Genomic DNA, 27902 nt, shown 5'->3' with positions numbered 1-27902 from the left:
CTGTTCCTTTTGATGTAGTGTGTCCCGGGGGGACTGTCCACCAGGCACTTGAAAATGAAGGAAGCGGGCTCAGGAGAGCTGTCAGGCCTGGAGGTCAGGCCGGCTGGTCATCTGCACAGACACTGCTGAGGGGGAAATGGTAAGAAAACCAGAAAGAGGTTGATGACAGTCTTGGAAATCACTATATATGAGGGATAACGCTAAAAAATATAAATAAAGACTGTTGTAATCATGGCTTGTGTAAATATAGAGAAAACTGGTACATGCATTTAGCCAATAGCATTTTATAGAAGGAGAAAATACCAAAAAAAAAAAAAAAGGATAAAGCTAAGGGAGCCAGTCATTTCCAGAAAACTCGAGAGTTTAAGTGAGAGGATGAATTTTAAAGTGAGAAGACTTTCATAAGTTCGGTGGTGGATTCACCAGTGTTAATTTTACTATTAGTTATACATACATATTTTATATGCTATTCTATATTATCAAATATTATATATACCTTTTTAAAGAGTGGAAATGCACACATGAGCCTGCTGCTACTGCTGCTAAGTCGCTTCAGTTTTGTCTGACTCTGTGCGACCCCAGAGACAGCAGCCCACCAGGCTCCCTTGTCCCTGGGATTCTCCAGGCAAGAACACTGGAGTGGGTACAATTTATAAACAATCACTAAGATTGTTATTATTTTATTTTGAGGTATAGTTGATTTAAAATATGTAAGTTTTAGGTGTACAACATAACAATTTGCAGTTTTTAAAGATTATACTCCATTTGTGGTTATTATAAAGTACTGGCTGTTTTCTCTGTGCTATACAATCTAGCCATGTAGTTTTATTTTTTACATAATAGTTTGTAGCTCTTAATCCTCTACCTCTCTATCTTACCTCTCCTCCTACTGGTAACCACTAGATTGTTCTTTCTATGAGTCTTTTGTTATATATATTCACTAGTTGGTTTTTTTGGATTCCAGATAAAAGTGGTCATGTATAGTATTTGTCTTTCTCTGGCTTATTTCACTTAGTATAATACCCTCCAAGTCCATCCATGTTGTGGCAGATTTTCATTCCAATCTCATTAATAGCCATCACTGTTCAAGCCCCAAGTATAAAGCTAAAGGCCATCTCCCACCTTGCTCTAACTGAGGGATGGCTCCAAAGAGATCTTCTCCAGGAAAAAGGTGGAGAAACCCTTAAAATGCTGAAAATAACCAACCTCTATACAACTTGAAGTTTCTCATAAATATTTGGAGTAAGTATTGAATAAAGTCCCAAGAACGAAAGGCCATGATGGAGTGACAGGATGAAAAATCTGACTCCAAATTTCACCTCTAACATTTTTGCAGGCTTCTGCAAACCACCCCTCTTCTTTGCCCATCAGTTTTCTCACCAGTAAAAATGAGAAGGCTGGATGATTCCGAACATTCATGCTGATTATGACCACTCCTTTCCCTTATATTTTCTGGGGTTTGCCATCAAGGCACACAAGCCTTGTGCTTCCTGAGAAGCTGCTGCAAATTGTGGGGTTCCACTGGGGACCATCCTCAACAAAATGGTGGCATTGGCTAGAAACAGCCATGAGTCACTGAAGTGCATTAATAAGCACTCCTGCAAATAACTTCCCTGTGCTCAACCCCAGATGTTGCCGATAAATATTAGCCAAGTTAAGCCCAAGAGGGAAAGGGGTCATTCAAGGAGAAGCACTAGATTCTTAAAGTTGATGTATAAATGGTGAGAGACACAGCACATATTTGCGTTCTGGAAGGAAAAAGAGGGCAGCATCTCCAAAACAAAAAAATTGCTTCAGTGGATTAAACTGCATACATGCATACACACGCACACAAATAACACTGGAAAAAAAGCAGCAATTAAGCTCAACAAGGTAGACCAGATACAGCACTGAGCACTCAGTGATACAATGGAGAAGAATCCATGAGCTAAAGTCACAGCAACAATGTGAGATGGGAACGGTGGCTAGCTGCTGTCAATCACAGACAAACACCACATGGAGCGCTGGGAAGATGTGCCCATAATGTCCTGACCCTGGTACCAACCGCCAGGGCCCAGGAGGAAAGCTTTAACATCTTCAAACAGCAGTTTACCTTTAGTTCGGTTGTTCAAAGTGAAAAGGGCACTAACAGTCTCCATCTGTTGAAAAGAAACTCATGATTGATACTGACTTTAGAGGATTAGTTGAACCCACCCATCTTTGTCAGGGTTTGCACTTGGCTTGTTCAACAAGATGCCTGCCTGTGAGGAGCTTAGGTTTGGGACAAACATTATTACATTGTTCTCAGATGCCAACTGGATTAAACTGATTAGGCTAGGCTTATGCTGCAGTAGGGCTTCCCTAGTCGCGCAGTGCTTAAGAATCTGATTGCAATGCAGGAGACACGGGTTCGATCTCTGGGTTGGGAAGATCCCCCGGAGAAGGAAATGGCAACCCACTACAGTATTCTTGCCTGGAGAATCCCATGGACAGAGGAGCCTGGCGGACTACAGTCCACGGGGTCACAGAGTTGGACATGACTTAGTGACTAAATGACAACACATGCCGCCCTAACAAACATTCCTCAAACTCTTGGGACACAATGAAAATATATTTCTTGCTTATACAAAGTCAGCTCCAAGTCAACTCCTGGGCAGTCTCTGTGGTGACCTGGTGATCAAAGTTCCTTTGACTCTGTGCTCTGCCATCTGAACTGGTGGCTACCACACTCCCCGAAAGGGAGTTGGAAGTTTGCATCAGAATGTTTGCTAGCCCCACTCCATTAGGGCAGTGTGTTTCTCTTACAGGCCACTGTCTGGAACTAGGCATTCTGGGAGACCAGCAAGTGCAGCCTTACTGGAGCCCAGGAGGAGAGATGTGGATGTTGGTGAACGTAAGTGACAACTATAATGACAGCACTGATAAAGAGCAGAGACTCTCACATCCCTACAGAAAGTTAAGACGCCTTCAAAGCTTAAAAACGACCTGCTGTTCATCCCCCCAACCCCTACTCCTTTTCCAACTGGCCATGCAATGCACTGGCCTCCTTCCACCAAATACGTGAAACAGTCAACAGTAGGCGAACATGACAATGGGTAGGGGGGCTTAAAAAAAAAAAGTTGAAAAAAGTGAAGATGATCTGCTTCTACCCAAGTGCTTTCAGGCTATGTCATTACCCTCCAAACGGAAGAGCCTAATCCTTAGGCTCAAAATTCAGTAATGACAGGACAAGGCTAACAGTCCAAGTAGCAGCACAGAGTCACGGAAGCCACAGAGATATCACCTTTTCAAAGTCAGGACTTCTGAAATATCCCTTAGTGTCTACACATTTGATCCGTCTGCAACACACACAGAGATACACACCACAATATGACACACGTGACCGCTGACCTACAGCTGTAGCCCAGATCACCCTTGGAAACTGGACTTGCAAGTTTAATGACTTATTTGACATTTTCTCTTGGATGTAATTCTGAAATCGTAAAATTTATTATGGTCAAAAAGAAACTTCTGATTTCACCTCAAATCTTCCCCTATTAACATCTTCTTTCCTTGACTTTTTTTTCCATCTTACTAAATAACACCAGTGTCTGGTTAGCTGCTCAAACCAGGAACCTAGTCGCCGTCCTCACTTCTCCCCTTTGCCTCATGGATTATACCTAATCTCATTTTATCACTTCTGTCTCCAAAATAAACTCCAAATTTGCCCACTTCTCTCCATTTCTATTGGTATCACCATCTCTCACCTCCATCAACTCCAGTATCCACATCCTAGTCTATTTCTCGTCTTGCTTGCCTCCAACCAACCCTCCGAGGAGCAGATGGGGGTCTTCTCTTTGTAAGCCCCTCCCCTACCTGAAACCTTCCATCCGTTTCTCCATCGCACAAAATATAAGGTTCAGGCAAAACCACAGGATCCCTAACATCATCTTGAGCCATCTGGATACCCGCCACATAGGTTTCTTTCCTTTCCTCAGCAGGAGACACACCTCCCTACCTCAGGGCCCTTGTGCAAGCTGCCTCTGGTTCAGGAAGTGTTCTCAGTCACGTCTTTTGGCAAGGCTGCTCCTTTCTAACACTGAGATTTCATTTCAGAACGTACCCTTTCTCCCTTTCCTCCTTCAGTCCCCTAGCCTCACCTCCATCTTTATTTTCTATCTCAGTTTCTCAGACCTCAGCTGGTTTCCTTCCAAATATATACCAGAACTTGTGCCATAGTACATATTTGAGATCCAGTTTCCACTTCTTATTCAATACACTATCACCAGAGAAGGGGTCTAACAGATACTTTGAATGTTGAATGATATGTGCACTTTAAGGAGATAAGTCATTTTCACTAAATAAGAGAGGGCTTACTATACTTTTTATACTATGTCAGTGTCCTTTACACAGAAGGTCACAAACTTAAACTCCCTATAGAAGCCTGGCAGGAAACCTCATGAATGAAGAGGGCCAGGCATAGGCAGAACCAAAGTAGAGAGACTATTCATCAAAAAGGGGCAGCTGCTGACAACTCCAGCTGGTACCAATTTAGGCTTATCATTTCCAGATTTTTAAAAAATTTTCAAGAGAAGTGGGAAATCTGAAGTATTTAAAGGGAGAATGTTAGGGTTTTTCCACCACAGAAGATTAATTTAAACCTTAAGTATGTGTGGGCAAACAAAACTTGTTGGTAGACCCAATATGGCTGCAGGCAGCCAATTCAAAACTTCTGCTGAAAAAGTTATTTTCTCTAATCCATCTTGCCAAAATATTTTCCAAGGATAACAATGATATGAAGAACAACAATAGAAGCAAACTTAACAGCATGCTTACTATAGGCCGGGAGCCGTTTTGAGCATTTTATACATAAATTCCAATGATACGATCAACCACCCAAAGAGGTAGGCACTATGATTATCCCCACTGGACAGATGAAGACACTGAAGCAGAGAAAGAATAAGAAACTGGCCCCAGGTTATACAGCTAGCAAGTAGCAGGGTAGACTGGGGATTGGATCCAATGTCCCAGGTCAGTGTCCTTTACTATTTTATATCAAGAGCAGTTAAAATGTTGAAATCACATATCCTCGATTTAAAAACAGTTCTGCTTGATAACAAATCCAAGCTTTGGTGCATTTCTTTCTTCCATCTGGGTTCCACTGGTGGCTCAGATGGTAAAGAATCCACCTGCAGTAAGACCTGGGTTTGATTCCTGGGTTGGGAAAATTCCCTGGAGGAGGAAATGGCAACCCACTCTAGTATTCTTGCCTGGAGACTCCCATGGACAGAGGAGCCTGGAGGGCTATAGTCCATGCGGTCCTAAAGAGTCAAGACACGACTAAGTGACTAACACTTTTACTTTCTCTTCTGTTTGTTACAGTTCTGGCTACCTCTGCTGCTGCTGCTGCTGCTGCTAAGTTGCTTCAGTCTTGTCCAACTCTGTGCTACCCCATAGACGGCAGCCCACCAGGCTCCCCCATCCCTTGAATTCTCCAGGCAAGAACACTGGAGGGGGTTGCCATTTCTGGCTACCTCTAAGTTGTTACTATTATTCAGGGCATCAATAGGATTAACCCTCCTTTGTCTATTTAGTACAACATGAGAAAAGGCTGGTATCAGATTTCTCCCCCCAAAAGATTACACAATGTATAAGTTAGACATGAGTGCATTTATGAGCTAAACTACTTAATTATATAAAGAATAGGGAAGCAATGAAGTTCAGCTTTTGGTGTGACATTTGGCCAAAATTCTATAAGGATTTGGCTTCAGCCTTGGTTTTTGGCAGGCCAAGTAGCCAAATGCCATTTTGGCTCTAGTTTTGGCAACCTTGACCTTGTGCAAAATAATGATCATTTGGTCATGTGGGTTACTTACACCTCTGACCATCACCGCACTGCTGGTGACACAGATAGGGATGCTCCTTAGGGCTTATTGTTGCTATATGAAAATTTCCTTTCCAATAAAAGTAGGTATTTATGTGTAATTAAGCTAATCTCCTGGCTTGTTTTTATATTAAAAGTTAATCAGTCAGGTGAAACTTAAATGGACATTGATTATATGAATTCACTTACACAAGAACTAATTGTGTTGTCCCTATAACATACCAAACATAGTGTGCCATTTTAGGGAGAGATCAAAAACCAAATCAGGTACCTGCCCTCACACAATTTACATTTGGAGGGATGACATAAAATAATAATACGTGTAATAGATAAGAAGGTGATACACTGTTTTAGAACGTCATGGGTATGTTGAGTGTGGGAGTGAGAATAACGAAAGAGTCAAGGATCAGAAGCACTGGGAAAGAGTTCGTTATTTAAACACAACAGCCCAGCAAGCATCACTGAGGTTACGGTTGAATAAAGGTCTCGAGAAGATGGAGGAGAGTCTTGGGCATCCTGAGAAAAAGAAGCTGCAGGCAGAGGGAACAGCAGTACAAGGGCTCCCAGGTGGGAAGATACCCGGTTTAATGCAGAAGCAGCCTGAACATGAAGAGTGTAGCAGCAGATGACACGAGTGACTTACCAGGGAACAGATCATGCAGAGCCCAGGAGGACATGGAAAGGACTCTGGCTTTTAATTCGAGGAAAATGGGAAGCAATGAGAGGAGTTTGAGCAGAGGAACAACATGATCTGACGAGCATGTGAATGAGATCATTCCAGCTACTGAATTGAAATTCCTGCTTTACAGTACTGGGAAAACATTTTTTTAAGACAGAAAACCACAGGGATGGCAATAAAATTCAGCTTGATCTTGAGAACACTTAACAAGTATCTTCTTTAAATACAATCCTAAACTTTCATTTATGGGACTGTTTCAATGAAACTGCCTCATGAGCTACAACCAACATGGCAAGCCCAAGAGTTGAAGTCTTCCTTCCAGTCAGTTTTCAGTGGAGAGGATGAAAGTTCAATGACTTGGTAATATCATCATTAGCACGACCTGCAGGGGCAGAGCTTGACCAAAACATCTGTTGCTCCTCCACTGATCTCAGTTGAAAAGAGTATATTTTCAGTATCACAAATGTGCACCATAAAACCCACAGGAGTCAACAGCTGTGACTCTGCATGTGATAGAGCCGCACTACAATGGCAATTAAAAAAAAATCTGCTTGGTATAAATTTAAGTTGTAATAAATAGGTATTCTTATTAGTATTTCAGGTCTATCCTTGTATGCCAGACATTTTTTCTAGGATGAAGATATTCAACTTCAGCCAAATAGTCACTGGATACTTGGTCATTTGGCCTTGGACCAAAATGCACATTTGGTATATATTCTGAACCAAATGTTTGTGGCCCCTCCTCAATTCACAGGCTGAAGCTCTTACCCCCAGTGTGATGGTATTTGGAGGTAGAGCCTTTAGGAGATAATTAGGTGTAGATGAGGTCATGAGAATGGTGGCCCCATAATAGCATCAGCATCCTTTTCAGAAGAGAAAGACAGACTAGAGCTCACTTTTTCTCCATGTGAGGATATCAGCAGAATGCTTCCATTAGCAAGTCAAGAAGAGGGCCCTCGCCTGGAACCAAATTGACATCTTGATCTTAGACTTCCCAGCCTCCAAAACCGTGAGAAATACATGTCTATTATTAAAGCTACCTAGTCTATGTTAAGGCGATGGCACCCTACTCCAGTACTCTTGCCTGGAAAAATCCCACGGACAGAGGAGCCTGGTGGGCTGCAGTCCATGGGGTCGCCAAGAGTCGCACATGACTGAGCGACTTCACTTTCACTTTTCACTTTCTTGAATTGGAGAAGGAACTGGCAACCAACTGCAGTGTTCTTGCCTGGAGAATCCTAGGGATGGCGGAGCCTGGTGGGCTGCCGTCTATGGGGTCGCACAGAGTCGGACACAACTGAAGTGACTTAGCAGTAGCTAAGTCTTAGTAGTCTAGTTATAGTCCTAGTAGTAGTCTATGTTATAAACTATTTTATTGTGTTATAGCATCCCAAGCTGCTATAACAAAATATGTATGGTCACATGTAACAGCAACACCTGAAAACTATTTCTCATTCATGAATCCCTGGCAATAATGATCAAAGTGTTGTCTGATACCTGGTGGTCTGATTCTTAATTTAAGACTTCCTGATCATTTAAGGAGAAGCCGCTTTCTTTTATCATCTGGTTATGACTTCAAGGCAAAGGGGGAAAAGTTAGGGGAGTCAGCTGATGACTGAGGATTATGAAGAGAGCTGTGGGTGGGGGTGGAATCTTGGCCAACACTGGAGGGAGCAGAGGGACTGATGTGCAGGTCGGAGACTTTTTAACTAAGTCAAGTTTGGAATGCCAACCACAGACCACAAACAGGTATTTCCCTAGCCTAAGGGACAAGCTAGAACTGTGAAGAAGGATAACTAAAGAGCTATGGATGCAACTCTTGCTTGTCCTGTGGACAGTGTTCCACTTGCACCCACCATCCAGAAAAGCATCCTCTGCCACTAACAATCATTACAGCAAGATGGATCCTCCTGCTCGCCTCTACAGAGACTAAAGATAGTACAGTGGAGTGAGTGAAAGTCACTCAGTTGTGTCTGAATCTTTGTGACCCCATGGACTACACAGTCCATGAAATTCTCCAGGCCAGAATACTGTAGTCGGTAGCCTTTCCCTTTTCCAGGGGATCTTCCCAACCCAGGGATCAAATCCAGGCTCCCGCATTGCAGGCAGATTCTTTACCAGCTGAGCCACAAGGGAAGCCCAAGAGTACTGGACTGGGTAGTGTATCCTTTCTCCAGTGGATCTTCCCAACCCAGGAACTGACCCGGGGTCTCCTGCATTGCAGGTGGATTCTTTACCAACTGAGCTATCAGGGAAGCCCAAAGATAAACATTATGGGGCAAAAGAAAGGAAGACCCAGAGGCAAGGAACTTCTGGGTCACATCAACTAACATTTCATTTATCAGAAGTGTATTCTTTAAGATGCGCTGGACACTGCAGCAGGCACTGATGCTGTACCAGCGAATAACACAGAGGAGATCACTGCTGTCAAGGAGTTTACATGTTACTGGAGAGACAGAAAATAAACAGGATGATTTCAGACAGGAAGAAGCTCCATGAAGGACACACCATGATATCAGAAAGCGTGACTGGAGTGGTCAGGCCTCTCTGCAGAGAAACATTTGAGCTGGGACCTATGTGACAGGGAATCAAGGTGCAAAGATCAAGGACGTAAATACAGGCAGACATGAGGGAGGGTACCAACGCGCTCAAGAGAGAGCATGACTTTGGCATATTCCAGAAACAGAACGACAAGTATGTCTGGAGCTCAGATGACCAGAGGAAAATCTGATATGAGGTGAGATTGGGAAGGCCAAGCAAAGCCTGAATGTCTTGGATTCTCACCATAGGAATGAGCCTGGATTTTTACTTTAAGTGAAAAGGATGCTAAGAAGGTGCGTGGTATCCTTTAATTCAAGATCGCTGTGCGGGAAGAGGACCACAGGAGGGCAGGAGTGAAGTGGAATCAAGTCAAGAGATAGTGAGATGGGTCCAGGTGATAGCAGCGGATGTGGGAACATGAGTAGATTTCAGAATAAGCAGTAGGGGGAGAATGAACATGATGTGTTGATGGATAATCTATCTCTGAACAACAGAACTGCCTCTACAGTTCACATTTTTTTCTACATAATGCAACATACTGTTTTTTCAACTCAATCATTATTACAAAATCATTCTCTTTCTCAGTGTATGAGTGATATCTTGCTGCCTGCTAAGTCACTTCAGTCGTGTCTGACTCTTTGCAGCCCTATGGACTGTAGCCTGCCAGGCTCCTCTGTCCATGGGAATCTCCAGGCAAGACTACTGGAGTGGGTTGCCAGGCCCTCCTCCAGAGATCTTCCCGACCCCAAGGACTGAACCTACATCTTTTCCATCTCCTGCATTGGCAGGTGAGTTCTTTACCACTAGCGCCACCTGGGAAGCCCCAAGAAAGATAACAGGGCAGTTTAAAATGATGTATGACTTATTACCATGCTTTTTCCTGCTACAAATATTAACTTTTAGCAAGTTATACCCAAATAGAACATAAGTGTTAGCCATTTGTATATTTATAGAGAAGAGAGAAGAGAAGGCAGGGCGTTCTTATAAAATGACTTAAAGTGTCCCTTCCCCACACACCCTCTCCTAACATTTATTTGTCCAGATCCTGGGTGTACAGTGTCTAAAACCGACCTGTCCAGTGCCTCCCATTGGCTGAGGTGCAGCTGAGACATCATGGAGCAGGGAAGACACACAGGCGTGCACCTACACACAGGTCCACCTGTAGGCATCTCAATGAAATGCATCTACTTTTGCAAAGTCACATGGGGACTGCAACACCCACCATGAAGAACCAGTTACTATCTGGCTTTTTATAGCCAAAGTTTGCAGATCGCATGGTCACCTGAGTCCAAGTATTCATAGTTCAAAAGCAACTATGATGTAGGATACCAGGAAAAGCCAAAATATACTTGAAAATCGTATGCAACAATACACATTTTATAAAAATGTTTTAGCATCTGTCTCTGTGTGCAGGGAGAGAAAGGGTCAAAGGGGGAAAAGTATATGTATATGTTCAGAGATGCTGTCCATCTGGTGAACTACAATGTCCCTCACTTGGAACAAGCATCAGCCCTCAAGCTATAGGTACAGACAAAGGTTCAACCTTGCTTTCTTCTACCACATTCTGCTCTTCATCTTACTTGGCCTTACGCTTTTCCCAACTTCTCTTTTATCTTCTTCTTGAGTTCTTCACTTGGCAGAGTTGACCAGGGCTCTCAGATGCCTCTAGGCTTTTCCAATGTCACCAATCAAGGACTCGGAGTCTCTTCAACACAGCCACAGAAGCAGACCACTGCTGTCACGTGTGCCTCTTATGTTTGTCTTTTTCTTAGGTTCAAATTACACACTTGCCTTTATATAAATGCAGGCAATTCTGAAATTTCTCAATCAGTTCTGACAGGCATGACTCTATAACTGCTGCCATGGTTGAAAAGTTTACATATTGATCCCCAGCATTTCAGACTGGACAAGAAGAGCATTTGGGCAGAGTGCTATCAGACAAGCCACCCCTAGAACTCACCCTTTCTTCCAGAAGACTATCTTTACTGTGTCAAATTGTCAATGGAATTGTAACTGGGCTCTGATCCACCCACTGATAGGGGCTCCACTTCCCCTGAGGCCAACTTTCCATTCTATCCTCAAAGGGCATGCCCTGCAGTCTGGGTACAAAGAAAAGGAATACCAACTAAGTGCCTGCAAGCACCTGTTGTTTCGTATAGAGTGGCAAGCTCTGGCCATGTGTCAGAATTATGATGTTTTAGGTCAGGCTGTGCCACTACTAGCCTCAAGGTTTTGAGAAGGCATGCCATCTCATCACCACCTATGCAATAAATCAGGTAGTCGGAAGCTCCCTAAGGCCTTCTTGACTGATTATTCCATGGAACGATGGCTCTAACGCACGCTCCGTTGTCATACTTTTCTGAGCTCAACACTTCAGGCATAAATGCTTACCTTTTCAAATACGGGTTGACTGCAGTTTCTCCTGAGATCTTTCCAAGTGTTCAGTGCATGTGCAGGAGGGGCCTGGAACTCACACGGCATGAAGTCATTTTGGCTTATCGCCCTTGTTCTGACCCCTGACAATTCTTAACTAGGTATGTGGTCATAATGTTTCTCGTGCATTATGTCCTTTCCTATCACTGGTGACAGTATATTGGGTTGGCAGCCTCTTTGGGAGACATTCTTACTCCCCAAGCCAAGAAATACAGATAGCCAAGAATTAGATCATTCTATCCCCAAATTGCTGTAGGCCTTCTCAGAGGCAGCTGAGCAATGTGATTTGATCAAGGTTAAGTACAATCCCCCCTTCATCTTTAACCCAAGACAGAACTCTCGGAGCTTTCTGTTTCAATCCCAGATTATGCTTCCTTTCCCACTCTAACAAACATCCACCAGCTGCCCTACAGTCAGCTCTCATTTATCCACCTGTGGCTTATCCCAAGCACCGGGCTTTCTCCTCTTTCCGCCTCCAGCACCAAACTCCAGGCCAGCTCCTTTAACTCTGTGCCAAAGAAATACAAACTAAATCTAATATTAGCCTAATGAGAAAAGGCTATCTGCTGCCAAAGATTCACATAATGCAGCCCAGAGCCAAATGTGGGCAATTATTCACTGCTTTGGATGCTGGCACTGCTTCTCCCTTATATAATATAGCAATCAGGATCTACTGCATTTCTCCCCAAGAAAGAAAGAATACATGCAGTGTTTTAACCTCTTCATCTCGTTGGCCTGATTCTCAGTATAACAGATTCTCTTTTCTTTCCAAATAAATCAATCATTTGTACATTTAATGTTAAAGAGATGAAAAAAATCCTGGTTTTAGAGTCATTATACTTAGATTTCAATTTCATGTTCCTCTACTTTTTAGCCAGAAGCTAAGTTTTGCAAGTCATTCTTAGTTTTCTCAGCTGCAAGATGGAGATTTTATAAATAAAAACATAGGAGTCAATCACATCTAAACAAGAGACACACAGAAAGCCATCAAGACTCTCAATCATTATTCTGATTCACTGCTTTACATGCTCTGGTGAATCAGCATTGCTGGTATGAAAAAATAAAGATTAACTATATGAAACCCTTACTTTATAGGCATGAAAACACAGGGCAAGTTTCTTCGTAAGCACCTAGAAGATCAAGTCTAGAAGTCAAGAGTTTCGACTTCCCAATGCTGTATTTAGGCCACCTGTGAGGACACAGTCCAGAATTTCAAGGTGGGGAATAGCCGGCACGCTATCTACCGATGGGCTGATCTTAGTCCAGATCCCGAGTTGCTATGGAAACACAAATTCCAACCATCAGACAATTGAGGGCTATAACCTTCGAAACAGACTCCCTTTTCCACATTTTTTCTCATGATTGAAGCACATGTCCCCCCAGGCCCAAGGACAAGGGTCAGAGAAAATGTTCACACAATTCCATCTGTTCATCTTACTCACTCTTATAACCAGAAAACTTCAATGGCTTCCACAGATCAGAGCAGCCTGTCCAATAGAACTTTCTGTGATGTTCTATGTCTGTGCGAGCCAAAACACTGATCCCTAAGGCACCTATACTCTTTGGATTCCCAAGTCCTCACTGGCATTTAAGACTCCCATTGGTAAATACCTTTTGCAAATTCACACATCAAATGTATCTGGTTTTGTTTTTCCAACTAGACCCTATGCTACCCAGTAATAAGGCTTACAAATGAGCTTGGTTCTCTATTGATTTCTATTTCATTTCTCTTTCATTTAAGACAGCCAATGACATGGATAACCCTCTTCCTAGAATTACAGCTCTAGTCTTTTGGGTCATTGAGGGCAAGGGTCCCCAAATCACATTTAAGATAAAGAAACAGAAAGATGCTTTTTCCAAGGATGTGTAGACAGAGAGATTTTTAAATTATAAAAGCAATATGAATTTCACAGTCAAGATGGTAGATTACACTTATGCTATACAATTCCCTCTCAGACGCGATACTAGAAAATATATTTAAAAATTTATATATTGCCATACTTGAAATCAAGGAAGAGATATCTCTAGGTGCCAAGAGCTCATAGCAATGAGGAATGATGAAGCTCAAGATGCCTCCTGGAGATCTGGAATAGGGATTGGTTTCAAAACCCTGCCTGGCCAGACCCAGAATGGCAGAGCCCACAGGCATGACAGGGAGATGGAACCAGGCTCCTGTGTGAAGCTGCAGATGAGAGAGCACATCTGAGGGGACTTTATTTGCATAATCAGTAGCAAAGACAACATCAGATTGAGACATAATTAAACACCTGGTCAAAGCTGCTACCTTCCAAACAGTTCAGGAAGAAACAAACACAAAAGCACCTCATCAGTGCTTGCTTCAACAGCACACAGACTACAAAAGCACCTCAACACACGGCATATTTCCCAAGACAACTCTCCTCCTCAGCAAATCATTCAGCAAGAATTTGGACTCATGGGAGGAAAGACAATACCCTCAAAGGTAGAACACCAACTCAACAAATAGGACGAGTCACAGCTGAGCTGCTTAAGTTAATGGGCAACCTGAAAAGAGCTTTAAATAAATATGCTTAAAAGAGTTCAGTTCAGTTCAGTTGCTCAGTCATGTCCGACTCTTTGTGACCCCATGAACTGCAGAACGCCAGGCTCCATCACCAACTCCTGGGGTTTACTCAAACACATGTCCATCGAGTCAGTAATGCCCTCCAACCATCTCATCCTCTGTCATTCCCTTTTCCTCCTGCCTTCAATCTTTCCCAGCATCAGGGTCTTTTCAAATGAGTCAGTTCTTCGCATCAGGTGGCCAAAGTATTGGAGTTTCAGCTTCAGCATCAGTCCTTTCAATGAATATTCAGGACTGATGTCCTTTATGCTTAAAAGAGTACATATATTAAAAAGAAACTCCAATGAGTGCAAAAGAAGAAAAATTTCCCCATAATCTCAGCTGTAGATATAAACTGTCTCCTGAGAAATCTGTATGCAGGTCAAGAAGCAACCGTTAGAACTAGACACGTAACAAGAACTGGTTCAAAATTAGGAAAGGGGTACGTCAAAGCTGTATATTGTCACCCGGCTTATTTAACTTAAATGCAGAGTACATCATGTGAAATGCCAGGCTGGATTAACCACAAGCTGGAATCAAGGTTGCCGGAAGAAATGTTAATAACCTCAGATATGCAGATGACATCACCCTAATGACAAAAAGCTAAGAGGAACTAAAGAGCCTCTTGATGAAGGTAAAAGAGGAGAGTGAAAAAGCTGGCTTAAAACCCAACACTCAAAAAAAAAAAAAACAAAAAAACCCAACACTCAAAAAACTAATATGGCATCTGGTCCCATCAGCATATAGCAAATAGATGGGGAAACAATGGAAACAGTGACAGACTTTATTTCCCTGAGCTCCAAAATCACTGCAGATGGTGACTGCAGCCACTAAATTAAAAGACGTTTGCTCCTTGGAAGAAAAGCTATGACAGACCTAGGCAGCATATTAAAACATAGAGACATTGTTTTGCCAACAAAGGTCTATATAATCAAAGCTATGATTTTTCCAGCAGTCATGTACAGATGTGAGAGTTGGACCATAAAGAAGGCTGAGCACCAAAGAATTGATGTTTTTGAACTGTGGTGCTGGAGAAGACTCTTGAGAGTCCCTTGGACAGCAAGGAGATCAAACCAGTCAATCCTAAAGGAAATCAACCCTGAATATTCATTGGATAGACTGATGCTAAAGGTGAAGCTCCAACACTTTGGCCACCTGATACTAAGAGACAACTCACTGGAAAAGATCCTGATCCTGGGAACGACTGAGGGCAGGAGGAGAAGGGGACAACAGAGGACGAGATAATTGGATGGCATCAACCACTTAATGCACGTCAGTTTGAACACACTCTGGGAGATAGGGAAAGACAGGGAAGCTTGCTGTGCTGTAGTCCATAGGGTCTCAAGGAGTCAAACATGACTTAACTATCAGCCATAAAAAGGAACACATTTGAGTCAGTTCTAATGAGGTGGATGAACCTAGAGTCTATTATACAGAGTGAAGTTAAAAAGAGAAAAACAAATATTGTATATTAACACATACATATGGAATCTAGAAAAATGGTACTGATGAACCTATGTGCAGGGCCGCAATGGAGATTCAAACAGAGAGCAGACTTGTGGACACAGTAGGGGAAGGAGAGGGTGGAACAAATTGAGAGAATAGCACAGAAACATGTATATTATCATACGTAAAATAGCCAGTGGGAATTTGCTACATGACACAGGGAGCTTAACCCAGCACTCTGTGCAAACCTAGAGGGATGGGATCAGGTGGGAGGCAGGAGGTTCAAGAGGAAGGGGACACATGTATACCTAAGGCTGAGTCATGGTGATGTATGGCAGAAAACGATACAATACTATAGAACAATTATAAATAAAAATAATTTTAAAATGTAAATAAAAATAAAATTTTGAAATAAATTAAAACCATTTAAAAATAAATTAAAAACAGTTATGGAATGAAGTCTTTCAGACTTGGTGATGCCTTTTTACGGGGAAAAGATATTTATAGGAAAATGGGAACATGTTACACACTGTGCAGGAACCTGCCCGTCTTCCTCTCCCCCTACTGTAATAGCAGCAAACTCATTTTCCTGCATAAACACTGCTATAGATTGAAAATCTGTGTTCCCCTAGAATGCACACCCTAACCCCCAGTGTGATAGTATTAGGAGTCGTCGTCTTTGGGAGGACGGAGCCCTTACGAATGGGATCAGTGCCCCCATGAGAGAGATTCCAGAGAGATCATTGGTCCCTTTCCACCATGTGAGGACACAGAGAGATGATGGATGTCTATGACCTGGGTAACAAGGCTCTTATCAGACACTCCAGCAGGTGGTACCTTGACCTTGAACTTCCCAGCCTTCAGAACTATGAGAAACAAATTTCTATTGTTTGTAAACCATCCAGTTTCTTTAATTTTTATTGGAGTATAGTTTCTGGTCACTCAGATGGTAAAGAATCTGCCTGCATTGTGGGAGACATGGATTCAATCCCTGGGTCAGGAAGATTCCTTGGAGAAGGGAATGGCTACCCACTCTAGGATTCTTGCTTGGACAATTCATGGACAGAGGAGCCTGGTGGGCTACTGTCCCTGGGGTTGCAAAGAGTTGGACACGATGGAGTGACTAAAACTTTCCTTTCGTAGTTGCTTTATAATGCTATGTTAGTTTCTGCTGTACAGCAAAGTTAATCAGTTATATGTATACATATATCCCCTCTTCTTTAGATTTCCTTCCCATTTAGGTCACTGCAAAGCACTGAGTAGAGTTCCCTGTGCTATGCAGTAGGTCCTCGTTAGTTATCTATTTTATACATAGTATCAATAGTGCATATATGTCAATCCCAATCTTCCAATTCATCCCCTAGTCTTCCCCTCTTAGGGGCCATAAGTTTGTTCTCTGTCTCTATTTCTGCCTTGCAAATAAGGCCTCTATAGTATTTTTCTAGATTCCACATGTATGTGTTAATATACAATAATTGTTTTCCTCTTTCTGACTGACTTCACTCTGTGTGACGGTCTCCAGGTCCATCCACATCTCTACAGATGATTCCACTTCATTCCTTTATACAGCTGAATAATATTATAAGCCACCCAGTTTAAGGTGTATAATAGCACTCTGAACAAACTAAGGTAAATATACATAGGTCTCTGTCACCCTTAAAAAGATAGAATTCTGTTCAATTCCATGAATACACAATCTCTTTGGCCAAAGTTTTATGAATGAACATTATTTTCATATTATAGACATCGCTAGAGTGAATATTCTCCTGCAGCCATCTTCGCACATCTGGGTAATTATTTCTTTAGGACAAGTTCCTAGAGAGGACATTCTGGCTCAAAACTTACACTCATTGAAAATTTTGATAACTCTGTCCTCCAGAAAATCTTTACTGATTTGCATTTCTGAGTGGCTTTACATGATGCATCTGTAGCTAGGGGTTTTTTAAGGTAAGTGTCGAGTAGGTCAAGTTACCAGAGATTCAATTATTTACCTAAGGAAAAAGGATGACTCACAACTCCAATAACCCTTGGAGTGCAACGGAAAGGCACATCTCAGTGTGTCCATACATGCACAGAACATGTTCACACGGTCGGTGGTACAGGCTCTCTGGGGTATGTGACGCTGCAGGTCTGCAGTGATCCTTATTTTTATTTTTGCCCCTGCTCCACCACTATCATCAAGTCCTCCATGAAAAAATAAACACTTTGTAACAAGAGCTCCTAGTCAGTCACTCCTAAACATGTCATTGTGAAGACATTCAGAATTCCCTTTCAACTCAGTTTGGGGGTTTCACTATAGACAACCTGGAAAAACTCAGACGAATCTGCCTTGCAGCTAGAGTCTAAACCGGAGGAAAGGTTCATTACAGATGACTGCATTCTCAGTGAAGTAGGTTTTCAGCAAAGCAAATGTAAAGTGAACTAGAGGCAAAAAGTACTGACATGAAAACTGGTTTTACTACCACATCACACATTCCAGCTAATTCAGAAGTTATCAAATCCTATCAGGTTTGAATCCAACTTCTTATATCACCAAATCTGTTCTGCAAATAAAAGAGAATCTGGAAAAGTTGAATTAAATTAACTTAATTAAACTAAAGTTGAATTAAAATCAGGCAATTGTCAATTAATTTGTTTTCTTTTCCTCCACTGCAATGTTCAATATTTTATACATCTCTGAAAAGATCCTACTCAAATAAACCATTTATCTTCCTAGTTAAAGAAGACCTTTAAGACATTTTTTTCTCACTCTTTCAAGATGGAACCAACCACTGGCTGACCAGATTTAATGTCAAAATAGGCCTTACTTATTCCCAGCTCCTCTCACATAACAATAACCAACCAGTTTTCTATGAGGTGTAATTTCTCTCAGCTAAAATGTGCAAAATATCTGCAATATCTCCCTTGCTAATTGTTCCCCACTCCCTACCACAGATACACACACACTTTTGTCATCAGTTTTTAATTATCCGCACTAAAGTAACTGGTAATTATCCAAAAGTACAGACAAGGTAGAAAAATTCACATCTGATCTTGGAAGGCTTTTTTCTTTTTTTTTAAGGGAGTGGGAGGGAGTTATTGTATGACAGCCAAGCGACATTTCTACTTGAGGCTTTTCTTGGGGGACTGCAACATCTGCTTTCCAAGGCACGCATATATTCATCCCCTCAACAAACATTTGAAAGGAAGTCTCTTCGAAGGAAATACCATAGGAAGATGAGTTCTCTCAATTTCCAAGGGGCAAACTAACATACACCCCCAACAGAAGCATCTTCACTGGTTTCAGACAAAAATCCATACAGTGCCAGTTCCATGATGGAGAACCTTTGATGGAGAACCTTTGATGGAGAACCTTTGCTCTTACTAAATAATCATCTATCCTTTAAACTCCCAGTTTACCAATGTGTGTCTTATACCTACATCTATACTAAAGACTGAAAGACTGAAAAATACTGCAACAAAATAGAGCAATTGTATCTTTAACCAGGGTCCTGTTTACTATCGTCTACCTGACAGAATTGTTACAGGAATCTAATAAGCCAGTATGTCAAAGTCCTTCCAACAGTACCTGGAATACATGTATATATTTCATAAAATATCACTTGTTACTGTGATGGTCAGCAAAATCCCCTAATACTCATGCAGCCAACTGAGCCTTTTACAAAATACTTGTACATATACAGTATTATTTCATCTGTTCAACCTGACGGAGATGATAGTGTTTCTGGTACCCATTCTATAGGTGAAGAATCTGGGGCTTGGAAAGTCATATGACTTGTCCAATATTATCAAATGATCAATTAAGCCTGGTAAACAAATCGTTAAGTCCAGGCACTCATCCCTATAGCTCATCCTATACCATCCTCAGAGCCTCATGCTCTAAGACTGACCACAAATGTGCTTTGATTTCACTCCAAAGGTGAGGAAGTCACTATTTTCATTTCTTATTACTTGCAATCGAGGAGCAGTGTTTTTTGAATTACCAACAATAATTAATGAAAGTATTGTCAGTTCTTCCCTGGGGCTGGACCACAAAATATAGAAGCTGCAGCTTCAGAATCTCTTTAACTTATTGGGGTATCACCTACCTTAGTTGTCTCGGCTTCTGTCTGCAGTCGCTTGGGGGTTCCTTTTTGGTCAAGCACCTTCTGGAAAGTTTTATTTTTAATGGATTGAGACTCAACACCTTCACCTTCAATTTGTAGTTTAATACCTTCACCATGGGCAGGGTGATCAATACCCCGTGGATTCAAACCGCAGTGGAGAGCTAGGGAAGAGGAAAGAAATCTAACTCAGAAAACAGATCCTATAAAGCAGGTGTCCATGAAAGACAATACTTCATTTGGTCTACATGGGAAGAAACAAGACATTTCCAAGTTAAGGGGTGGAACCATAACTATAGGAAATAATCTGGGGAAGAGGGACCATGGTATGGCGGCAAATCCCGAGCTCGGAAGTCAGAAAGACGGCAGCACAAACGCAGGAAGCATCAGTTTCAAAAAGTTTGACCTTGAGCAAGTGACTAATCCCCACATTACAGATGAGAATACCAAATCAGGCAATTTAGGCACTGCCTCCCACACATGCAGTTATTTCAATCCCTGCAGTTTAGTGTGTATCTATGCTTCCATCTGGAACACTGTTCATTCATTCCTTCCAGCTTATGAATCTTCCCTATTCTTTGAGCATCCACTCAATATTCAACAAATATTTATTGAGCAAATAGTAAAAAGTCAAGCAGGTATTTTGTTCCTAGCTCTCACTTCTCCCTTAACAAATCCCATCCCTTCCCATCATTTCTGATACAATCAATCTGCCCATGACTCTCAAATCTTACATCCAGCCCAGAGAGACCTCTTTTTTTTTTTCTTTTCTTCCTGACAGGTGTGTACTTGTTTTTTAATTTATTCTAATTGGAGGATAACTACTTTACAATATTGTGATGGTTTTGCCATCCATCAACATGAATTGGCAACAGGTTACATGTGTTCCCCTCATCCTGTACCCCCCACCACCACCCTCCCCACCGTATCCCTCTGGGTTGTCCCAGAGCACGAGCTTTGAGTGCCCTGCTTCATGCATCAAACTTGCACTGGTCATCTCTTTTACATATAAAACGAAGAAACGAAGGTGAGTATGATACTGAACCTGGGTCTCCCACGTGGGAGGTGAGAATTCTACCACTGAACCAGCAATGGCCCTGTCGCATACAGCCCAGAAAGACCTCTCTTACAAGCTTCAGATGTAAGAAAGACTCTCACTCATCCCAATGTCAGTGTATCAGAGATCTCACATTTAACATGTTCACACTGAACCTTGATTTTTCTACCCCCAAATATTCCCCTTCTCCAGTCACTACAGAGAAGCTGAAGAGTCCTCCTTGATACCACTCTCCCTGTAAGTCAGTACATCACTTTCATCTTTTACCAGGGCCAGTAAGTGCTGCACTCAAAATGATGCTCCCATCCACCTCGCTCACTCCATCTCCACTGCCATGACTCTGGTCCACCCTACCCACCTGTCTCACCTAGACTGACCACCCTACTGCTCCTCCTCCCTGGATACCCACAATCTCATTAAAAAATGTATAGGTCAGTTCATAAGACTCTTCTGCTACAAAACAGAGACTCACTGGCTTAGAGAACAAACTTATGGTTACCTGGGTGGGGAGGGATAGTTAGGGAGTTTGGGGTTGACATGTACACACTGCTTTATTTAAAATAATCAAAGATCTACTGCATAAAAAATGTAGAGGGGACAAGAGAATAAGATAGATGATATTAGCCATGCATTGATAATTTTTGAAGCTAACTGATAGATTCATGGGGATCTATTTCACTACTCCTACTTTTGTGTATGTAAAAAAGTTTAACAAACACGCAAACTTTCTAATGGCTTCAGTGTACACCCAGAGCATTCAAAAATCTTTAACGTGGGCAACAAGGCTATGACATTATCTGTTTCATTCTACCTCTCCAATTTCCTCACCCACTACAGTATCCCTGGTCCACTCCACCTGCACCACCCACTTCCTTGTCTCTTCCTTGAACACTCCATGCCTTCTGGACTTTGCATATTATGTTTCTTTGTCTCAACTGTTCTTCCCCATTCTTCAGCTAACTGATACTCATCAGTCAGGTTTTGGCTTAAATACCAACTCTTCAGACACACCTTTCCTTAATCCCCTCCCTCATTCTCCCCCTCCCCCACCCCACATTAGATCACATGTCTGGAATGACAAGTATTCAACAAACATTGTACGAATCTTAAAAAACTCCTTGTACAATGGTCCCTATGCATGTGACCTTATTTATACCACTTTATAATCTTATTTCTTTGTTTGGCTCTGCTGGGTCTTCCTGGCTGCACAGGCTTTTCTCTAGCTGTGGTGAGTGGGGGCTACTCTCCGGTTGCAGTTGCGGTGCGCGGGCTTCTCAACGCAGGGGCTTCTCTTGTCGCGGAGCATGGGCTCTCAGGCATGCAGGCAGCCTTCAGTAGCTACGGCACACATCTCAGTAGCTGCCGCTCCTGCGCTCTGGAGTACAGGCTCAATAGCTGTGGCTCACCGGCTTAGTTGCTCTGCTGCATGTGGGGTCTTCCAGGATCAGGGATTGAACCTGTGTCTCCTGCATTGACAGGCAGCTTCTTTACCACTGAGCCACCAGGGAAGCCCTATTTATACCATTTTATCTAAAAAATTATCTGAAATTCTTTTCTAGTCTTTTTAAGTCTCCTAAAACAAGGACCAGCCTATTTCACGGTGCATTGTAGGCACTCATGTATTAGTTCATGCCTCTTCCCTCGGGTTTTGTGATGGATCTCAAATAATCTTCATGAAAAACCCTGATACATAATTATATTCATTTCACAGACAAGGGAAATGACGCTCAAAGGGTTATAATCATAAAAAGTCATACAGTGTCTGCGGAAGGTCACAAAGACCATGTATCATTTAGGTTGCAGATGATTTCAAGTTTCAGATGAACAAACCCAAAATAGATTAAGCAGTCAAGAAAATCATTAACTTTCAGGAGAGGAAGCCCAGTAATGGGAAAAGTTCTGTGTTAGCTGATTTCCCAGTTCAATAGGGCCATCAAGACCCTTTTCACTTCTCCATTCTACCATCCATAACATCACCTTAAGCCTGGGTCCCCCATGGCACTACAGCTACAAGATTCTAGTTGACATCTAGCAATAGAGACAGCTTGGCTGACCATAGTTTTCCTCCCTCAATCCTCCTCCAAACTTGGATTTTTCTCATTGGTCCAAAGTGAATCACACACATCCAATAGTGAACTAAAACACTGGCAGGATTACCCTTAAACCACCTAAGGTCAAGTCCCCAAACCACATCGCTGTTACTCAACAAGCAGGGGTGGACTGGATGCTGGAGAACCAAGCACAATACCCAGTTCAGGCAGTCGAATAAAAAGAACGCAACCTATGAGAGCATGAGGCTAATTACTATTAATAACAATCAGCTTCTCCATCTCCAAAGATCAGCCTACTTACAATGAATTTTCAATTAAATATACTAAAACTGTGACTATTAAAAAGAGGTGAGCTTATGTAGGGAGATGGGGGATTTAGACATTAATAAGAAAAGAGAAAAAAATGTGTGTCTTTGTTCATACTCAAGCATGGTTCCCAGCTGTTTCCTGCCTTGAAATTCACATCCTGAGGAATATCACTGAGCTGCTGGGAGCTTCCAGTATCTCCCATCCTCCTCTGCTATCACCTCCCTACTCAGACTCTCATACTTCCCTCACTCTTGCTCATGTTGGTCCCTCCTCCTAGAAAGAGGTTTCACTCCACCCAAATCCTACTTCCTTCTTTGGGGCATGAACTCCTACTCAGCCCACGTGTCTGTTCCAATGTCTTAAAGTCTTCTATGAGCTCTGGCATCCTGGGCTTCATCTCCTCCCTGTCTGGGGATGTCTGTCTAATTGATCTGTCTCACTGCTAACAATTGCCAGCTCCATCTTCACTGCCCAGTTCAGAATCTGGCACGTAACAGGCAGCAGAGAAACATCTGTTCAGCTGCTGAATGAACCAGCAATCGTCTATCTTTACACAAACACGCCTTACATCAAAATGCTTCTCTTTGCTAGTAAATACTGAGTGTACAGAATGTAAGATCTCTATAGACATGAGGTGGGATATGGCATTTTGACTTTCTATGCATGTTGCCTTCTTCATACATAGTTTTAATCCTTCATAACTGTTCCCTCTTCACTTATAAATCCAGTAGCTGATTTATGTTTCTGTGCTTGGGTATATTTATTTAAAACTGTTCCTGATGGCTTCATTTTCTTTCCCCTAAAATTTCATGTCCCTAATATTTACAAATCAAGCCACTTTCAAATGGCCTCTTCTATGCGTGACCTCCATCTCTTTGTTCATCATGTAAAAGGTGCCCCCATTTGCTTTCTCTTTTCTGTCCTCATTATGACCCTTTCTTGTTTTCACCACAGTTATTTACTCAGTTTAATGGGCTCAGTTGCTCACAGGTCAGCTTTGAGACCTTACTGTTTCCCAGATCTCCCTAATCTCACAGTCTTGTGGCTTGTGGATTTTTAGTTATTGTATTGATACTGCAGGAGGCTTGCAGTCTTTACCTGAAGTGCTGCCACTGTGGCTTTAAAGTTGCTAACAGTGAGCTCTTAAAATGAGTTAAAGACCAGATTTTTACAGATGTTGCTCTTTTAAAAAGCTAGAGAAGGGACTTCTCAGGCAGTCCAGTGGTTAGTTTTGCCTTCCAATGCAGGGGCTGTGGGTTTGATCCCTGGTGGGGGAGATAAAATCCCACATGCCTTGAGGCCAAAAACCCAAAACATAAAAGCAAAAGCAATATTGTAACAAATTCAACAAAGACTTTAAAAATGGTCCATACCCAAAAAAGGAAAAATCTTAAAAAAGCTAGAGAAAATTCTTCATGCAAATACCCATGTTTTAGCATTGTTTTGAGATGCCAATTTGAAGGCATCATCTCTTTTTCACGTGCAAAAATCCACTCCCTCAGAAATGGAAAACCTTGTGTGTTGCTGGTGGTAACGTAAAATGGGACAGTTTGTGTGGAACACTGTACGATGATTCTTCAAAAATAAAAAATTAAAATACAAAATACTATTTGATCCAGCAATCCCAGCCAAAGTAGGCATCTGAATAGGTATTCGTCTATCCGTGTTTAGAGCAGCTTTATTCATAATAGCCAAAAGGTGGAAAGAACCCAGGTGTCCATTGATGGATGAATGGACAAACATAATGTGATATATATGTGCCACAGAATATTATTCAGTCTTAAAAAGGAATGAAATTCTGATACATGCTACAACAAGGGTGAACCTTGAAGACACTATGTGAAGTGAAAGAAGCCAGTCACAAAAGGACAAGTATCATATGAGTCTATTTCAGAGAGACAAAGTGGAACTGTGGTTACCAGAGGCTGGAGGAGAGGGGAATGGGATTTATTGCTTAGTATGAAATTTCAGTTTGAGTTGATGAGAAAGTTCTGGAGACAGACAGTGGTAATGGTTGCACAACGATATAAACATATCTAATGCCACTGACTCACACTCAAAAATGGTTACGGTAACCAATTCTGTTATTTCTACAATAAAATTTTAAAACCAAAATGTACTATCTCTACTTTCACCTCCCTACTGCCTCCCAAAGCAGAAAGTTCCAAAAATATTTTTAGTCTCCTTTCAATCATCTCATTGTGCTTTTCAGGTATGTTTCTTTTTCAAAAATAAAATAGACACGATAGCTCAGTGATATCCAATTTCTTTCAAATGTTCCTGAAAGGGCATGGTCTCCAGAAAGGACCCCAGCCTGACCAGCAGAAGACACGCTTCACTCGCTGGAAGTGAGCCTGGGCCATCCTGATCCTGACCCTGACCCTGAGGGATCCCATTCCAAAGGGAATCCGGTCACAGTAACAAACTCTGCCTAAGCGCCAGGCTTCATTTCATCTCGAGATGATTCAAGAGGAGCCAAGGGACGTGCTGGCCTCATGACACTCATTTGTAAGAACAAGTGGATCTATTTGCCAAGGAGTCACACAGCTGCCCAGTCCTTTTAATCCCCACCTATGCCACACTCTCCCTTGTCTCCTTACAACTCATTCAAGTTGAATGGTCCTTTATTCCCAGTATCACTGAGAAGAGAGATGCTGTACAAACACCGTCAATGGTGCTGCTCTGGCTTCTGCACCTACGTTTGTACCAACTTGTAGATGCTGCTTGGAACTCTCGAGATGTCTTAGGCTTCTCTGCTTTGCCACAATTGATCTTTTCCCATAATATACTCTTCCCTTTCCTTAAATAATAAATGCTCTTTCTTCTTTTCCCTGTGAAGCCTTAATTGACTTTGCATCCATTAATATCTTTCTAAGCAATGTTGACAATACATCTTTTTCTTATTAGATCTTGTGTGAGTATACACCATGCATTCCAAGTGTTTATTAACATGTCTGCTTACCCTATAACTAGAAGCCCCATGAAGCAAGGGACTTCTTACTGAGTTTTACAAACCCAGTGCCCAGCCACCTGACTACTGTACAGTTACCCTAAAACAATAAGATTGATTCAATAAGATGCTTACAGAATAGGCGGAGGTATGATGGAAAAGATGCTGATCCAATCCTACTGACTGTCATTCCCTTCTGCTGAGTAGTTTACATCTTTATTTTTCAAAGGAAGATTGGGATTGACATGTATACACTATCATGTGTAAAACAGCTAGCTAGTGAGAAACTGCTATATACCACAGGGAGCTCAGCTCGGTGCTCTGTGATGATCTAGATGGGTGGGATGGTGGGGTGAGAGGTCCAAGAGGGAGGGGATATAGGTATACCTATAGCTGATTCACTTCACTGTATAGTAGAACATTGTAAAGCAACTACAATCCCATTAAAAAAAAAAAAAACTTTAAAAACAAAAACACACACAAAAAGAGCAAATAAAAGTTCTTCCAACATAACTGGATAACTCAAGCTATGGAAAATCACAGAACCCTAGAGCTCCCAAAACTGCTGTTTTACTTGACTGCTTTCTGCAGAACAGAAACTGCATTATTCATCTGCATACCTGCAAACTAAACAGTTGACATGTTTGGCACCTCATAAATGTTGCTAAATGAACACATGACCTTATGACACAAATATTAATATACTCCAATCCTCAGCCTTAGCTATTAAGATTGAGATAGACTGTTTACAATTTCATGTCTATTTCTTGCTATTGGCTAGAGATAAAGTTCTTGGAGGACATGGCCCTTGTTTCATATCTCTCATGTATAATAAACACATATGAGACACTCTCCAAGCACCTGTTTAATTAAGGGAAGTGCCTCATGCATTATATTTCAGATTCAAACTCAGCAGAACTCTACCCTCTAGAAGTCACCCAGGCATCACAAAAGGCTGCTTGCTCTCTGTAGCAGACACTTCCAGTTGGCTAAACATTCCCAGTGCTCTCCTCTGTGGCCATCTCCCACAACATGGCTTAAAGTCAAAACTCAATTTCCCAGCTTCCCTTACAGCTACAAGTGGCTGCTAACAGATTCCTACCTACAGGACCTAAGCAGGCATTTGATGGGTAAAGAGACAGTCCTGGAACTGACAAAAGAGAACAGATGTGGATGCCATCCTTCTTTCCCTCCCTCTGTCTTGAATGCTGATGTGTTCTCTAGAGCTGCTACAGAGCTTCTGTGACAACAGGGCTCCAAACGTAAGTGAAAGTCAAGAGGCTAGTGGCCACACTGGCTCTGCCACCATAAGGCTACTCAACTATTTTCATAGTTGCCTTTCTCTGGACTTGGTGCTCTGACAGAGAAATAATAACTTCTTGTTAAGTCACTTTGAATCAAGTATCCTCTAACTATCAGATGATCCATTCCAAACTGACACATGATTCCATTTTAACTAGTTACATATGGTTGCTTAGCTCTTCCTTAAGGAGGGAGAAAAAAAAAAGAACACTGAAATCCTAGCAAAAGATTCCAGTTTGTGTTGCATAACTCCCATTGACTTAGAACGCTGCATAAGTATAATACCTTAGCCAGGAAGGTGTACATTAAGAATACACTGTTCATGTTGTTATGAAGAAAATTATCATCAGAAGTAGATCAATCCAGGTCTTCCACTGTGGAGACCTGAGGCAAAACACTTACTCAAACGCGGGACTCTGGTATCCACAATATTCATGAGAACTTCTGTATGAATGAATGTGTTCACGGGTGTCAGGTCATTAACGTTTTAACATGAGAATATAGCGATGTACCAGAAATGTCTCAGGAAAGAAGTTTGGGTTAAGCTAGTGGATACAGAGCACAGTGGCTATTTGGGCAAAAGAACCTGTCCAGAGGACATCCCCTAG

General features: G+C 41.9%; 1 protein-coding gene across 4 annotated transcripts in view; it reads right to left on the bottom strand.

The window, feature by feature from the left end:
* Positions 1–27902, bottom strand: part of SAMD12 (sterile alpha motif domain containing 12) — a 457253-nt gene that overhangs the window by 391113 nt on the left and 38238 nt on the right. For all 4 annotated transcript variants that reach the window (XM_040262017.1, XM_040262016.1, XM_040262015.1 and 1 more), the window contains one exon: positions 19611–19789. In XM_040262017.1, coding sequence (XP_040117951.1) covers positions 19611–19789 — 179 coding nt within the window. The remainder of the gene's footprint in view (positions 1–19610; positions 19790–27902) is intronic.

The sequence above is a fragment of the Oryx dammah genome, unplaced genomic scaffold (assembly GCF_014754425.2).
Source record: "Oryx dammah isolate SB20612 unplaced genomic scaffold, SCBI_Odam_1.1 HiC_scaffold_19, whole genome shotgun sequence".
Lineage (NCBI taxonomy): Eukaryota > Metazoa > Chordata > Mammalia > Artiodactyla > Bovidae > Oryx > Oryx dammah.
This window is presented reverse-complemented; position numbering and strand designations above follow the sequence as displayed.